This window comes from Buteo buteo, chromosome 19 (assembly GCF_964188355.1).
Source record: "Buteo buteo chromosome 19, bButBut1.hap1.1, whole genome shotgun sequence".
In the NCBI taxonomy this organism is placed as follows: Eukaryota; Metazoa; Chordata; class Aves; order Accipitriformes; family Accipitridae; genus Buteo; species Buteo buteo.
The window spans coordinates 25,936,442-25,951,170 of NC_134189.1; the positions used below are offsets into that span (position 1 = coordinate 25,936,442).

Below are 14,729 nucleotides of genomic sequence, written 5' to 3' on the forward strand. Positions count from 1 at the left end.
TGCTTTCAGAACCTTCGGGAAATGGGTCCGTGGTGATGCTGTGAAAAGCCGAAATCAGGACTGGATGCTTGCGGGTCATTTGGAGAGTAACTTCTTGCCCGCAGACATGACCATGGTTTGATCTTTGGCCATGCACGGTGAGCTGCCCTGCTCAGCATATCAGAACATGGAACTGTGCACCCTTGGGCACACCTATCCTGTTGCTGATGTCCTGTGCTGAGCTGTGCTGATCAGCTTCTTTTCACCTGTGGTTCCTCGCTATGTAGAGTTGGTCATTATGCAGAACTTGCCCCACCACAATGTTTGAGACATTAACTCCTTCAGTCTTTCCCACAGGTCTTTTATGCCCAATAGTGGGTATGAAAGCTAGTGAGACCCAGCAGTTACTCTGGTGGCATCCTTGTGCTTTGGTCTGGCTACTTCTGCCTTCACTCACTTCAGGCAACCTATTTGCTCATTTTCTGTGTTTCTTCATTTTGAGTTTCTGAGGCTATGGTCTCCTTCCATTTGAACTAAAAGGAAAAGAAACGGCATCTGTGATGTGTCGTACCTTCCCGCTATGTCCAGCTGTCAGACAGTAGGGTCTTCTGCAGACAAGTTGTCTATGCTACAGAGTGCAGGTCTTCCTGGTTTGAGAGAAACCATGTTATTTCTCAATTTTACTGCCTTAAACTGTGTCTTTGGTTATCAAGATAGGCCATTTTTTTAACCTTTGTTCTGCTGTTTCTTCTGGTGCTTACACACACCCATTTCCATTCATACTTCGCTTATACCAATCGTTATTTCAGTTTCAATTCTCTGAAAGCTGATTCGGCTTGCTAAGGAGTCAGGTGAATACCAGAACCAGGGTAAACAAGGAGATATTACAGCTGGAAGTAGAGGACAGCAGAGAGAAAGATGTACAGGGATTAAATTTTTAGCAGCAGCAGGAAGTTACATCAACCCAGCCACTTTTTCAGTGGTTTCTAACTTTAAGCAAATGGCTTAATATTTAAGGCTGGAATCACTCACCGCCCTGTGAAAATAATACCAATTTGGAACTGTTCGATACAGTGATCCCTTCTGCCTCACCCAGTTGTGCTGTTTCACATAAACCCCTCCCGTTTGTAGTTGATAAGGAAGTCAAGTATTTGGGGCATTCATATTTGCAAAACATTATACCAACAAACAGAATAAATCCAGTAACACTTCTTTCTTTGCTCTCACTCAGGACTGATCCAAAACCCTTCTGAAGTGTATTTAAGTGTAGAATAGAACACGCTTGCCAAGACTGTATTTGCAGCTTCTTTCCATCTTCAGTCCTTCGCTTCACTTTCCTGCTCCCTGCTGTTAACACTGTTCCAACAAAGTATCCAGTAAAGCTCCTCTGCCCGCATAGCTCCGATTTCTGAGTGGGTTAATGCATAAATGCATGTTTTCACTTGAACTGGCTGAAAAACAGGAGACAAATAAATGTAAGAAAATGACTGAAAGGTTTGCCTGATTCATGATTATTATCTACCATTTGGAGTTGGCAATACATTGTTGAGTCACTGTTTGAATCATTTTCTATCTTAGCAGTCAGTCTTGAAACTACAAGGTATGAATCTGAGTTTTACCAACCTCGGCAACCTGTTGACCACCTGAGAATGCATGTGCGCGTGCCTAGAATATAAACCAGCCCAGAACTATCAATTTTCTTTTCTAAAGCTGGAAGTGATGCAGGAAACTCCTCCTTCTACCTCTCCTTTTCTATTGCATTTTTAAAATTACTTCATTTGTTATGTATCATAGCAAGAGGGCAAATATGGGGCAATATACCCAATGAAAAGATCCTTCCATAACCTTCCCTTCCACAACGAAAGAGCAAAACCACAGACTGCACCACCTCGGTCCCAGTCCTTGAGGCAGTTCTCTTTGTATGACCTGATCAGCGATCGCGACTGTGACCGCGCAGTTTCAGGTGCCTTTCAAACCAGGCATTAGCGCCAGGCGACGCGGGCTGGCATTCACTTTATTTTCGAGATTAACTTCCTGATCCAGAGGGAGCAGCTGATACTTAACTGCCCCTTAAGCTTGCATCGCCGAAGAGTTTGAGCGCGAAAGCTCGTCTCGAATGGATTTAGCGCTCAGCCCTCTCTCCCTGTCTTCCCGCTCCAGTATTTGCCGCGCTTCTCCCCAGTCCCGCAGACCCTCCCAAGCCCCGCTTCACCATCAGCGTGAACAGGCCATTTCCCCGCTTCGCACCCCCTGACATGGCGCCCGCTGCCTCAGCCGGCGTTGACCGGCGGCCGGCTGCCAACCTGGAAGAAAGACAAGCCGCCGCATTTCGACGCGGGTGGTAGAATCACTCGGTTGCGCCGAGTTTTTCTCCTCCTTAACGCTCCGTACTACTACTTTTGTGCTCCCTCCAGGCAGAAGTCGACGGCGAGGTGAGGAAACCCTTCGGCGGGCGCCGGCGCCGCCGTTTTCCCGCCTCACCCCTCACAGCGCTCCCTCAGCCGCAGCCCCGCCCACCGCCTTCGGTTTCGATTCCTCCCGAGCCCGCCCGGGCGGCGGCCGCCCAGTCCCGCCCCGCCCCGCCCCGTCCCGTCGCTTCGCGTCCGGCTGAGGCGAAGGGAGGACGATGAGCGACCCGGCGGTGTGCTGCTTCCTCACCAAGACCCTCTGCGCCCACGGCGGGCGGCTGGGGCTGCCGGAGCTGCGGGAGCGCGTCGGTCTCTCGGCGCAGCAGCTGGAGGAGACGCTGTCGGCGGTGGGGCCTCAGCGGTTCCTGGTGCTGCGGGGCGGCGGGGGCGCGGAGGTCCTGGCCGTGTCGGCCGTGAGGACCTGCGTCCGCAAGGAGTGCGGGGGCTGCGAGCGGCTGCACCTCTGCAAGCTCCACCTCATGGGAAGGTGCAACCTGGGCCCCAGGTGAGAGCGCCGGGGGGGGCGGCCGGGGTACCCCCACACCCGAACCCCGCCGGGTCTCTCCCCGCAACCGGGCGCCGTCGGTTCTCCCGCTCACCGGGAAGCCCCTTCTGCCCCGGCTCCCCTCGGGAGGGGAGAGGCCCGGTGTCCACCCCCCCTCCGCCCCCGGGCACAGCCCCGTACCGGCGAAGGACTCGTTCGCTCTCCTCGGTGCGTTTGGTGGGAGCCCCGAACGAGCGCGGTCGGTTTCCGTTTTCGGCAGCCCGGTTTTCTTTGTGCCCTGGGTTCGGCTGGGATAAAGTTTGTTTTCGTGAGAGGGGACGCAAGCAGGATGGCGATATTCGATACCGTGTGACGTCATGCTCGGTATAAACTGCGGGGGGGGGAGGAAGTGTGGGGGATCGCAGCTGGGGAGCGGGCTGAGCATCGGGTGCCGAGCGGTGAGCAACAGCGCTGTGCATCACTCGCTTCGTATATTCTTTTATAGGTAGTATCGGTATCGTTTCTTCCCTCCGCGTTGCCTTATCGTACAGTCCTTATCTCAACCCAGTAGGTTTTTACCTTTTTCTTCCTGTCCTCCTCCCTGTCCCACTGTGGCCGGGGGGGGAAGGAGCGAGTGAGCAGCCACATGGTGCTTAGTTGCTGGCTGGGCCTAAACCATGATGCTTTGTCAATATGTTTTGGGGGTGGTTTTTTTTTTGGTGTTAAAGCCTCTTGCCTATCAATATTTCTCTACTAAGAAAAAAGCAAAGTGCTAGTGTTGTCCCAAAATGGGGTTCCTCACCCGGTGCGCAAAGAGCCTATTACACACAGAGCTGAGATATTTATGTCATGTCTGTGCAGAGACAGGTGCCAGGTGGTGACTCCACAGATCTAGCACACCTTGCTGAACAGGCAGCAGACGTTTAAACGTTCGAGCAACAGTTACCAGTACTTTTACAGTTTCACTTTGTCACCCTTGCTCCTGGTTGTGGAGAGCTTGATCTCCACTTAAAAGCCACGGCATCCTCCTTTTTTACTGCTCGTGTTCCGTGAGTGTCCTGGTTTCAGCTGGGATAGAGTTAATGGTCTTCCTAGTAGCTGGTACAGTGCTATGTTTTGAGTTTGGTATGAGAAGAGTGTTGATAACACTGATGTTTTCAGTTGTTGCTAAGTAATGTTTTGTCCGAAGTCAAGGATTTTTCAGCTTCTGATGCCCAGCCAGCAAGAAGGCTGGAGGGGCACAAGAAGTTGGGAGGGGACACAGCCAGGGGAGCTGACCCCAACTGGCCAACTGTGTATTCCAGACCATGGGATGTCATGCCCAGTATATAAACTGGGGGAAGTGGGGGTGGGGGGATTGCTGCTCAGGGACTAACTGGGTATCAGTTGGAGGGTGGTGAGCAATTGCATTGTGCATCACTTGTATATTCCAATCCTTTTATTATTACTATTGTCATTTTATTAGTGTTACCATTATCATTATTAGTTTCCTTTTTTTTCTGTTCTGTTAAACTGTTCCTATCTCAACCCACGAGTTTTACTCTTTTTTTTTTTTTCCCAGATTCCCTCCCCCATCCTGCTGGGTGGGGGGGAAGTGAGCGAGCTGCTCTGTGGTGCTTAGTTGCTGGCTGGAGTTAAACCACAACAGTGAGGAAGGGGCTTCTGTTGGTAGGGGGCTTTCCCTACCCAAGGACGGGGGTTTTACTGTTAATTAGGGTAGTTCACTCAATGTTCAAGTAGCTGAACTTGATTTTATCAGTCAGTAGTAGAGTACCCCTTGTGCTTATCTGGATGCTCCTGTATCTCAGGGCTCCTTTACTCCTTACAGAGGTGAAGTAGCATTCTTTTTTTATTTCTTGCATATCTCCAACACTATCATGCTGTCTGGTTTCGTTCTAGAAAGTTATGAGCATTTAATTTTGCTGCAAGTCACTGCTCCACGTACAGCCGTTTCTCTGAGAAGCAGTGTTTAATTTCCCACGTACATCAGTCCCGTTCTCTGGACATACAGAGAACTTGTAGGAAGGGTAGGCCCGGCAGCTTCTCTAGGCACGGACTGGCCAAAGGTGGTACCTAGTTTAAAAAAATAACGATAAAGGAGGCAAAAAAAACAAACGCAGAAGTGAAAACCAGAAGCTTTTCAGTGACAATCAACGGCAGCAGTGAGCTCTGTTGTAAGAATTCACAGTTTAAGCCCCGAGGCCCCAGGTCTTGTGCAGTTGCAGTGTTAGTAAAATGCTGATACCCCACCAGATTCTTCCTCTTCTGTCCCAGCAAAATAGCTCGCTCTGCGCTTGGGTCTGAAAAACATGGAGGGGAAAGGCCACATCTATCTCAGAATGGTCCTAGCAAAGTATTAGGATGCTAAGATTTTCTCACTGTTTCTCTCTTTACTGATGGTATGATAAGCTTCCATGTTATTCACTGTTAGAAATACCTTAAAATGCATGTAGGCACTTGTGCTGGATGACTCCATGTGAACTAAAATGTGCAATGAGGTGATTCCCTTTGTAACGATAAACACTTAGTGCTATTGAGAGGATAGAATTGTTTAAAATCACCTTTGTATAGGCTAATAATTATTTAATAATAATTTTATAATGATATAATTGCTGTATATTATATTATTGTTGTATTATAATATATTATATAATTATTATATAATTATTATGTACTCAATGAGTATGCCTTTTCTGGGAGGGAGGTTGATTAAAATGAGGGGGCAGAAATACTGCTAGGTGGACCACATGGATCAAGACAATATTTTTTTAACTGATAAGATAAAATCTAGCCTTGCTTCCAGATCTTGCATCCTTTTTGTTTTAGAATCTGTGGAAAGATAAAGTGTCTGTGCAAGTTACTGGGGTCTTCCTATTTAGTGGAATCAGGATTTTAGTCCAGTTAAACCTGTTTTTAACTTGTGTCTGGCAAGTAACTTTTCACTGCTTTTTTTCTAAATGTGTTATTAAACTCAGCTGATTAGTTATCATTGTATTTGTGGACTGTTTCAACCTTTGACTTAGAAATACATGCTCAAGTGATGTAGATCACTGTGTGCCTGTTGGTGGAATCTGAAGTTAACTCTGGAGGAATGCTGGTGGTGGCTCCTACCTCAAATACTCTGTAGCTCACCTACCTTCACAGCCATTAATCAAGTGCATACAGAATCTAATATCCTTAGGATACTGTTTCTCAGGAGCAAAGATGGCACACTTCTGCCCTTTAGACTTTGCATTCTTGTTTATTTGCTTACAAAGCACTGTGTCCAACAGGTAGCAGGGGGTTGGGGCGAAATGACTACACAAGGGCCTGTAGAGAAGGATTGGATCAGACACAGCATGAGGTAAAAAAGCTTTCACAAGGGGAGTTTCAGGAGTTAACTAGAGGTGAAAGGGATAAGGGAAGCAGAGACCTGAGTCTGATAGATTAACAGGTACTTTTATTGGTTGAGTACGTCTAGTCTTAAGGCTGTATCAAATCATGCTTTTGAAGAGCAAGACGTAAGGAAACTGTATTTTACTGCGTTGATTAATGCACAGGTTGACTATGTTTCTCCTCATATTATTTATTTGCAGTATCTTTTAAAATAGATGCAAAAAAAATTGCAATCTCTCTAGTTCATACTCGCTTCGGACATTTTTCTTGGGTTAGTGGCACCAGTGTCTTCGCTATTGTCGTTTAATTGCTTCTTTATCCAAAACTCAGAAGTTAATGAACTTGGGTTTTTAGGTCTGGTTTGTTTTGTTTTGTTTAAACTTCCCTGCCAGTAAAGATAACAAATTGTGTTGTTTTCAGCTTCATTATCTCTTTGTTTAGTGCTCTCAGATTCTTGCATCTTTCTTTACATTCCATCTCCGGGACAAAAACCTTTCACTTTCACAAAATCAAGGGTGTTGCAACTTTCACCATTATTGATGTATTCCTCTAAAATTAGCTTTCCCTCTAGCTGTTCTGGTCATGTGACTTGACTTGCCTCTTACTGGAGGGGAAGGAAGTGTGAGGTAGTCAGACGTGGCTTCAAATCTGTGCTGCTAGCTTTCTTAAAAGTGGTCTGGCCACATCAATGTTTAAAATGGGGATAATAATGCTACTGTATTTCACAGAGTTATTATGCTGTTTGGTCCATTTTCTAGCTAATTACAGAGACCATCTAAGTGTTCACCGCGACTTTTGCCGAACTACCTTTCTCCTCATGGCTTTTCTCAAGTTGCGTGTTATCTGAGGTACTTCTTTAAATCAACTTGAGAGAAGAAGTAAACATTGATATTTCTGTGTATTTTCTTGCAGATCTTGTAAGTACTTGCATGACATCATCAATGCCGAGAACAAAAAAGTTCTAAAGACCCATGAGTTGTCTGGCCTTAATGAGGATGAGCTGCGAGTCCTGCTTCTCCAGAATGACCCTTTCCTCCTCCCTGATGTGAGTTGTACTGATTTCTTAAGAGAAGCTTTTGTTAATTAGGAATGGGAGAGGGCAAGTGAGAATATGGAGTTCTGATCCCAACTTCAAGCTGTTAAGATATGTAACAGTAGTCTGAAGTTTAGTCTGAATGAAGTATGAATGGGAATGGCTGTGTGTGAAAGCACCAGAAGAAACAATATAGAGCCAGAGTTGTGCAAGTGCTGTGTACTTATAACAAAAAAAATAACAGCAATAAAACTGTTAAACACTGAGGATTGAGTTGCTTACATAAATACCAGAAGGCTTGCACCTGGATAAGGCCATGTCATCTCTGACTTGTCAGCAGAAGACCTACAGCCTGTTTTGCGTGCCACTCCTGTTATCCCAACAGGATAGCCATAAAGTTAGTCAAAACAAGCAAATAAAAAAAAGTCAGCAACTTCACCAGAGATTTACAGACGTTGAGGTAAGCAAGGCAGAGGTGAAAGATCACAATAGTTGTACATGCTTACAGGATAAAAGGCCTGACCAAAAACCAGTTTGTTGGCTCTTCTCCAAGACATGATGGAGACTTGGAAGCAGGGCCCCTTTCCTTTTCCAGCCTATGTAGGTGTCGTGGTTTAACCCCAGCCAGCAAGTAAGCACCACGCAGCTGCTTGCTCACTCCTCCCTCCCCCTGGTTGTGTGGGGAAGAGAATCAGAAAAAAAAAAAAGTAAAACTCATAGATTGAGATAAGAACAGTTTAATAATTGAAATAAAATAAAATATAATAATAATAGTAATGAAAAGGAAGATAACAATAGGAGGGAGAAATAGAACCCAAGAAAGACAAGTGATACACAATGCAATTGTTCGCCACCCTCTGACCGATGCCCAGCTAGCCCTCGAGCAGCGATGGGATCCCCCCAGCCAACTCTCTCCAGTTTATATGCTGAGCATGATATTCTCTGGTATGGAATATCCCTTTGGCTAGTTCGAGTCAGCTGTCCAGGCTATGCTCCCTCCCAGCTTCTTGTCCGCCTCCTCCTTGGTTTGTGTCCTTGGCTTAGGATAAGCACTACATAGCAACAACTAAAACATCAGTGTGTTATCAACATTATTCTGGTGCTAATGCCAAAACACAGCACTGTACCAGCTACTAGGAAGAAAATTAACTCTATCCCTCTGAAATCAGGACAGTAGGCCTGCACATTTTGGTTCTTGAGGGTAAGAAAAATCTGTAAGAAAATGACCAAGTGACTGCAGTTAGTTTTGTGTAAAATCTGCCCCTTCCAAAGTGCACTGAGTTTTTGCACACTAATTTTCTATGAGGCAGCCTTTGTCCTGTTTGAATGCAAGTCACTGATTTTGTTAAATTAGGCTGAACAATCCATTCTGGTTCTGCATGTGTGTATAAGGGCAATACTATCTTCAAGATTCGGCTGTTTCAAAGCCAAGAATATCCTGTTCTGGCTACAGCTGGTTAAGGAATTATCGGAGTACTGCCTGTTACCCTTGTCTTTTGGAGTTTATAATCGCCACAGATCTGTTAGCATAACAACTCTATTGTTTTCTTATTCCCTGCTGCGATAGTGCTGGTCTTCGACAAAATAGATATTTTTTTTTTTAAGTGTTTTAACATATGTTATGCTAGCAGATTCAAGTAGTATGGTGGTGATGAGTGATGAGGGTTAATAATATCTTTGTCCTGCTCAGCTGTATCTAAAACTTATGTGTTTCTTGTTTAATTACTCCCAATAATGAGCAGATAGCAACCGCCATTGACTGGTATTACTCTTAAGCTCTTATCTATAGATCTGTTCAGCCCTCACTGCTGGCAGGCATCATTAATTAGCTCTAATCAAGTACCTTAACTCCTATTATGGAGTAACATAGCAGAAACAACAGAAAACAGTGATTTATGCAGACCATTTATAAACCTGATTGCTGGGGAGAGGGGTGTGAAAGCCGACTTTGCTGTTTCTTGCTTAGAAATGCCGACTGGCTGCGTACTGACAAATAGCATGTATGAAGTTCTCAAGCAAGAGGAAACTTTGGTCTTTTGTGACCTGAACTGGGGTGCAGGGTAAGAAAAACACAACAGCATTCCCAAATCAGGAGTTTTTACGCTTTCCCTCACCTTCTTTCTGGCTCTCCTTTTTTTTGTTTCTTGGCAAATGCAAGGGGCAGTGTGCTTTCCTGATGTAGCTAAACAGTGGATTCCCTGTTTAGCTGAGGCAGCACTTTGTTCTGGTTTGGTAGTTTATTCTGATGCTCCTGTGTAAAAATTTCATCATGCATACTAATAATATCTTTTAATGCGTCTTCCTCTAGATGCCCTACAAAATTGCTCTCAACCAGATTCAGTGTCTAAATCTCTGGGAGTTTCACTTTGTAAATTAAGTGGCTGGTATCTCCACTACCCTAAAGTGACATTTTGTGTAATGGGTGTCCCAGACAAAATGTTTGTATTTTTAGTACCCTCTCAGCTTTTACCCGGTTCTGTATTTTAGTTGCTTTTTTTTTTTTTTTTTTGGTACTCTCTTGAGCAGGAAAATGGAAGCACAAAAGCAATTCCTGTGCTCTGGCCCCCCAAACCAGTGTCTGACATAAGACTTATGCTTTTTTTTGGTATTTCTTAAACCAGCTTCAGGCTGTGTGACAAACTATGCTCTCTGCTTCTGGTTTTGATTAGCTGTGTTCCTGGAGGAGAAAGTTTCTAGAAAGGAGAGGATATTGAAGTTAAGGGGGAACGTCTGGGTTGGGGAAAGACCTATTAAGGAAGCAGTGATTTTAAGTTTTTCTAGAAACACCCAGAGAACTATATTATTCCTTCGAACCAAGGGACTACTGTACAAGTTTGTATCACAGCCCTTAGTTTGTGCTTGATTGTCTGTCTCTGATGGATGTTGGACTGTTTGTTTCCAGCTCAGTAACTTGAACAGTTATCTCCGCTTGGAGGGGTGGAAAAACAAATTGCATGTTTAAAGCCTTAACTCACTTTTCTTGTTAGGTAGGCACTTAGATGAGCCATGTACATTTTAGATGAAGGTAGCACTTTGAGTGGTATCAGGCCCCCAAGACAGAGCAACATTCTTCAACTGAGGAAGACCCTCCATTGGCAGTGGTGTAAGATTTGAGTTCTTTAGTGACTGAAGTTGCAAAACATCTCCCACAAGACTGTTTGTTATTACCTAGCACTTGCATATGGTCTTGATACATAGATCTTAGAGGGCTCTGTAGACGATAAGCCTTTCTGCATTCTCCTTGGGCAAAGTTGGGACAATGAGGGAGCGAAAAATGAAGTGACTTACCCAAAATTCTGGAGTAGGTGAATAATTGCTTTGTGTTGGCAGGTACTTTTGAATCTCACTAAGAAAGGCACATGATGCTTAAGATAAATAGCTTGTTATTACTAAAGGTTATAATGAGAATAAATCTTAGGTGTCCCTTCTGATGTCATGGGAACTCACGACAATACAGCATCAGACAGACCTCTCCGGTAGGACCGTGGCTTGCTCTGCAGAATTCCCATCCATGTTGAGGTTCGGCACCCTTGCTGGTCTTCACATCTTTATAATATTTTGGGGGGTGGGGGAAGAGGGGAGGAACAACCCCCCCCCCCCCCCCCGAAACTCCCCCAAAGAACCCCAAAGCTATTGGTCGTCTATCCGTATAAAACTGAGTGTTCTAGATGGTACACTGAGGTTCACTGAGAGCATTATGCTCTTATGAATCTCTATAGGAACAAGCTCTTACAAACAGTATGTGCGGGTTGTATTGTTAAAGGCAGTTCATGCTAATGGCATGGTATGTGCTCTCATTATGTGGCTGTCACTAATGATAATGTATGGGCCCCTGCAACCAAGGCCTACAGGTAAACTGGAAGTTGCTGTCTTCTCATTATGTTTCCCACAGCGGCCTGCTACATGAGCTGAAAATAGGTCCAAAATTAATTTTCCAAAATTTATTTTCCTAATACAAGAGAGTGATGAAGCTACTGGAAGAGGAGTTCAGCAAAGTGCCACTCAGATGATGAAGGGACTGGAGCATCTGTCACATGAGAACAGGCTGAGAGAGCTGGCTCTGTTTAGCCTGGAGTAGTGAAGGCTCGGGCATCTCATCAATGTTGACAAACACCTGAACGGGAACGTGTAAAGAGGACAGAGCCAGGCTCTTCTCAATGATGCCCGGGACTAGAGGTGATGGGCACAAACTGAAACACAGGACGTTCCCTCTGAACATCAGGAAATGCTTTTTTACTGTGAGGATGACTGAGCAGTGGCACAGGTTGCCCAGAGAGGTTGTGGAGTCTCCGTCACTTGGGAATATTCAGAAGCCGCCTGGACACGGTCCTGGGCAACCAGCTGTAGGTGGGCCTGCAGGGGAATCTGCTCGGGCACCTGGAGCACCTCTTCCCCTTCCTTCTGGTCACCTTGGTGTCTGCAGGGCTCTTTCTCACACTTTCCCCAGCCCTCCCCTCACTACTGTGTAGCGTTTTTCCCTTTCCTAAATGTGTTTTCCCAGAGGTGCCACCAGCTTGGCCGATGGGCTCAGCCGTGTCCTGCAGTGGGTCTGTTGGAGCCGGCCGTGTCCGGCATGAGGCAGCACCTGACTTCTTAACACAGAGGCCACCCCTGTCTGCCAGCACCTTCCATGGGTACCCAACAGATTGTAACACCACTGATAGCGTTTTGTGATGCAGTTAAGCTTAAATATATAAATAATAGTCATAATTGCAAGGGGAAAATAGAAAGTTGTGATACAGTTGCACAAACAGGGTGCAGGAAAACATGTAGAAGTAAAACCTGCAAGATACCCAATAGAACTAAAATCCTGCAGAGCACACAGGAAGGCTATGTGACGGAAGCAGAATAATCCAGTAGAATAAGCAAAACTAGAACAAGTCCAGATCCCAAAAATAAGACGTCAAAAGCAAATGAGAGCATGCTTTGGGGTCTTAAGGGCAGAAAAGCAAGAAGCATCCACAATGAGAGAGGGAAGATGGGGAAGAAAGAAGACAACGCCCTTTGGTTTCTGCTTCCCTCAGAGGCTAAGAACCATCAAGGATAGTAGCCATCAGTGCTCACTGAAATTACATCAGTTCCATGTCTTTGTATGCTCCCACCTAATTTAGAGTAAGTTTGTGAAGGCTGATTGTTCTGTACATGATACTGACAGATAGCGATGATGAACTCACCTTTGGCAATGGGTATTGTTAGTGAATATGAATCCAGTAAAGAGTTGTTTTGCAATTGAAACTGGCCTTATGTTTCAGTCTTTTTAACACTGACATCCCAGCAATCTTTAATTCCCTAGTTGACACATAAATCTCTATATGTTCAATAGCAACACAGCATAAAACCTGTTCCTGTTGCTTGGAACAGGATTTGGGAGAGGATCTGTGACAGTTCTGGTGCGATGTTGAGGCTGTCTGCCAGGCAGCTGTGTGTCCTCCTCAAAGCAGGTTCCTTGTTATGGGCTGCTGCTCTGTGCTGCAGGAGCAGAAGTGTTGCTGTGGTGCTTGGTGGGCAATATGAAGGAGTTTTTGGTGTGTGATTTGTTCCCTGGGTCCAATGCACTACGTATCTCTTTTTTTGGTGAGTAGAGGAATAAAGAAGTGTGTTGCTTTTTCCATATGTACTCTAATCGCAAAGTGTTGTTCTTACCATTTTTAGATGCCCAAATCTTCAATGCAGAATAAGCTTTACAAATAGGAAGTGCAAATGCAGTTTCAGCTCCATGAAATAATACCTTATTTGACACAATATACATGTTTTTATGGAGACGCTTGTTCTTTGCTCTTTGTTATAGTTTTGGTTTGGGTTGTTGTTGGGTTTGTTTCTGTTTTTCTCTTTTTTTAATAGAATAACTGTAAAACATTCGGTTGTTATGCAACTGTCTTGCTTAGGAATGCCAAAAATGAATGCTTGTTAGACTGGCTTTTCTTTTTCTTGGAAAAAAAACTCTGCACAACTTCAAAATTGAAAATGCGCAAGTCAGCTGAAAATGCTGGCTCTTTTGTGCAAAAAATTGGAATTAAAGAAGTCCAGATTAAAGAAGTCCCAATGAGCACATGCCTTTTAGTCATGGTTTTGCTGCTGTTAAAGCTGCATGCCTATAGAACAAAGAAAAAAATTACTGATTTTAATGTGCTTTTCCATTTCGTGTTGTATCTGTCCCTCCCCACTTCTAGGTCTGCCAGTTTTACAACAGAAAGGATAGCACTTGCAGCCAGCAAAACAACTGCAACAGGCTTCATATTTGTCGACACTTTCTCCAAGGAGAATGTAGATTTGTTCCATGCAAGAGGTCCCATAACCTCTTGGATACTCATGCATTGAGAGTGTTGGAAACTGGAGGTGTCGATAGGAGTATAGCTTCAAACATCCAAGCTATATGTGATCACAAGCATGTGGAATTCAACAAGGAACTCAAGAAGGGGAAGAGTAAGTTGGAAGAAACACTGTTTAAATAGGATTCTGAGTTTGATAAGAGGTAGAAGCTGTTCTTGGCTTACCTCACAGCTAAACCCCATCATCCTTTCTGTGCTTTCAGTACGCAACTACAAACCAAGAGAAAATGCATTGAAAAAAACGGCAGTTAGAAATGTTAAAGATTCGATGATGCATTTGCAGACAGCGGACTCCACACTGCATGTGCCACCTTCAGAAGGTAAATATCTAGATAAGTACCAACTGCTTCCATGTGGAATCAGCTTTCCTATTTCCTCTCTTACAACATGTACATATTTTTTTCCCTTCTGCCATTGATCTGCTTTCAGGGATGGAGTAACTCATGGCTGAGTCATGTGGGAGGGAGAGCTGCATTACTGTTGTCTAAAATGCTGCATGCAGAATTGCTATTGAGTGTCTGCCGGTAACTGTGACTAGCTGGGATTTGTAACTGTTACTGCTGATCTTTTGTATCAGCAGTGGAGTACCAGTGGAAAATTAGATGTGTGATGGACATAATCCTTAACACGCAAATTGGGATGTTGCCAACTAGCTGAAGTTTTGGTCTAGCAGTGCTGTTCATTCAGTCTTCTCATACAGGTCGCAGTAGCAATGTACTTGGTCAGAGCCAACACCAGTTGCCAACAGGAGCTGGAAGTAAAGACAAAGGTATGGATTGTTTCTAACCCTCCAGTCTTGAGATCAGTGGTTGTCACTGGGATTTGGTTTCACACAGCCCTACAGCTCCCTGTGGTAGTTGGAGTGCAGCTTATGTGCTTACCCTACCATATGCTGAAAGCCATAGTACCAGACGGTCTGCAGAGGAATGTTGAGATTTCTGCCCAAGCATTGTGCAGCACAATGGGGAGTAGTCTGGGATTGATCTCTGTACTGTTCTGGACACATTGCTTCCTTCCTGGGAAGGAGACAGAGTTGTATCCATGCATGTAATACCTCTCCTTGCCTTCTGTCCCCGGGGAATGGATATAGCTTTGTCAGTAGAGCAGTTGTCTTTATATAC

The 14,729-nt window shown here is 44.8% G+C and overlaps 1 protein-coding gene across 2 annotated transcripts in view; it reads left to right on the forward strand.

Annotated features, from left to right (window-relative positions):
• The first annotated feature begins 2,591 nt into the window (after positions 1-2,591).
• The window catches only part of LOC142042160 (protein mono-ADP-ribosyltransferase PARP12-like), a 30,114-nt gene continuing 17,976 nt past the window's right edge, over positions 2,592-14,729 (forward strand). Inside the window, exons 1-5 of one of the 2 annotated variants that reach the window (XM_075051783.1) lie at positions 2,592-2,892; positions 7,159-7,291; positions 13,450-13,702; positions 13,812-13,928; positions 14,309-14,377. In XM_075051783.1, coding sequence (XP_074907884.1) covers positions 2,606-2,892; positions 7,159-7,291; positions 13,450-13,702; positions 13,812-13,928; positions 14,309-14,377 — 859 coding nt within the window. In that variant the 5' untranslated portion in view covers positions 2,592-2,605. Of the gene's footprint in view, positions 2,893-7,158; positions 7,292-11,199; positions 12,854-13,449; positions 13,703-13,811; positions 13,929-14,308; positions 14,378-14,729 lie in introns of those variants that run through there. The other variant, XM_075051784.1, reaches the window with a different exon arrangement.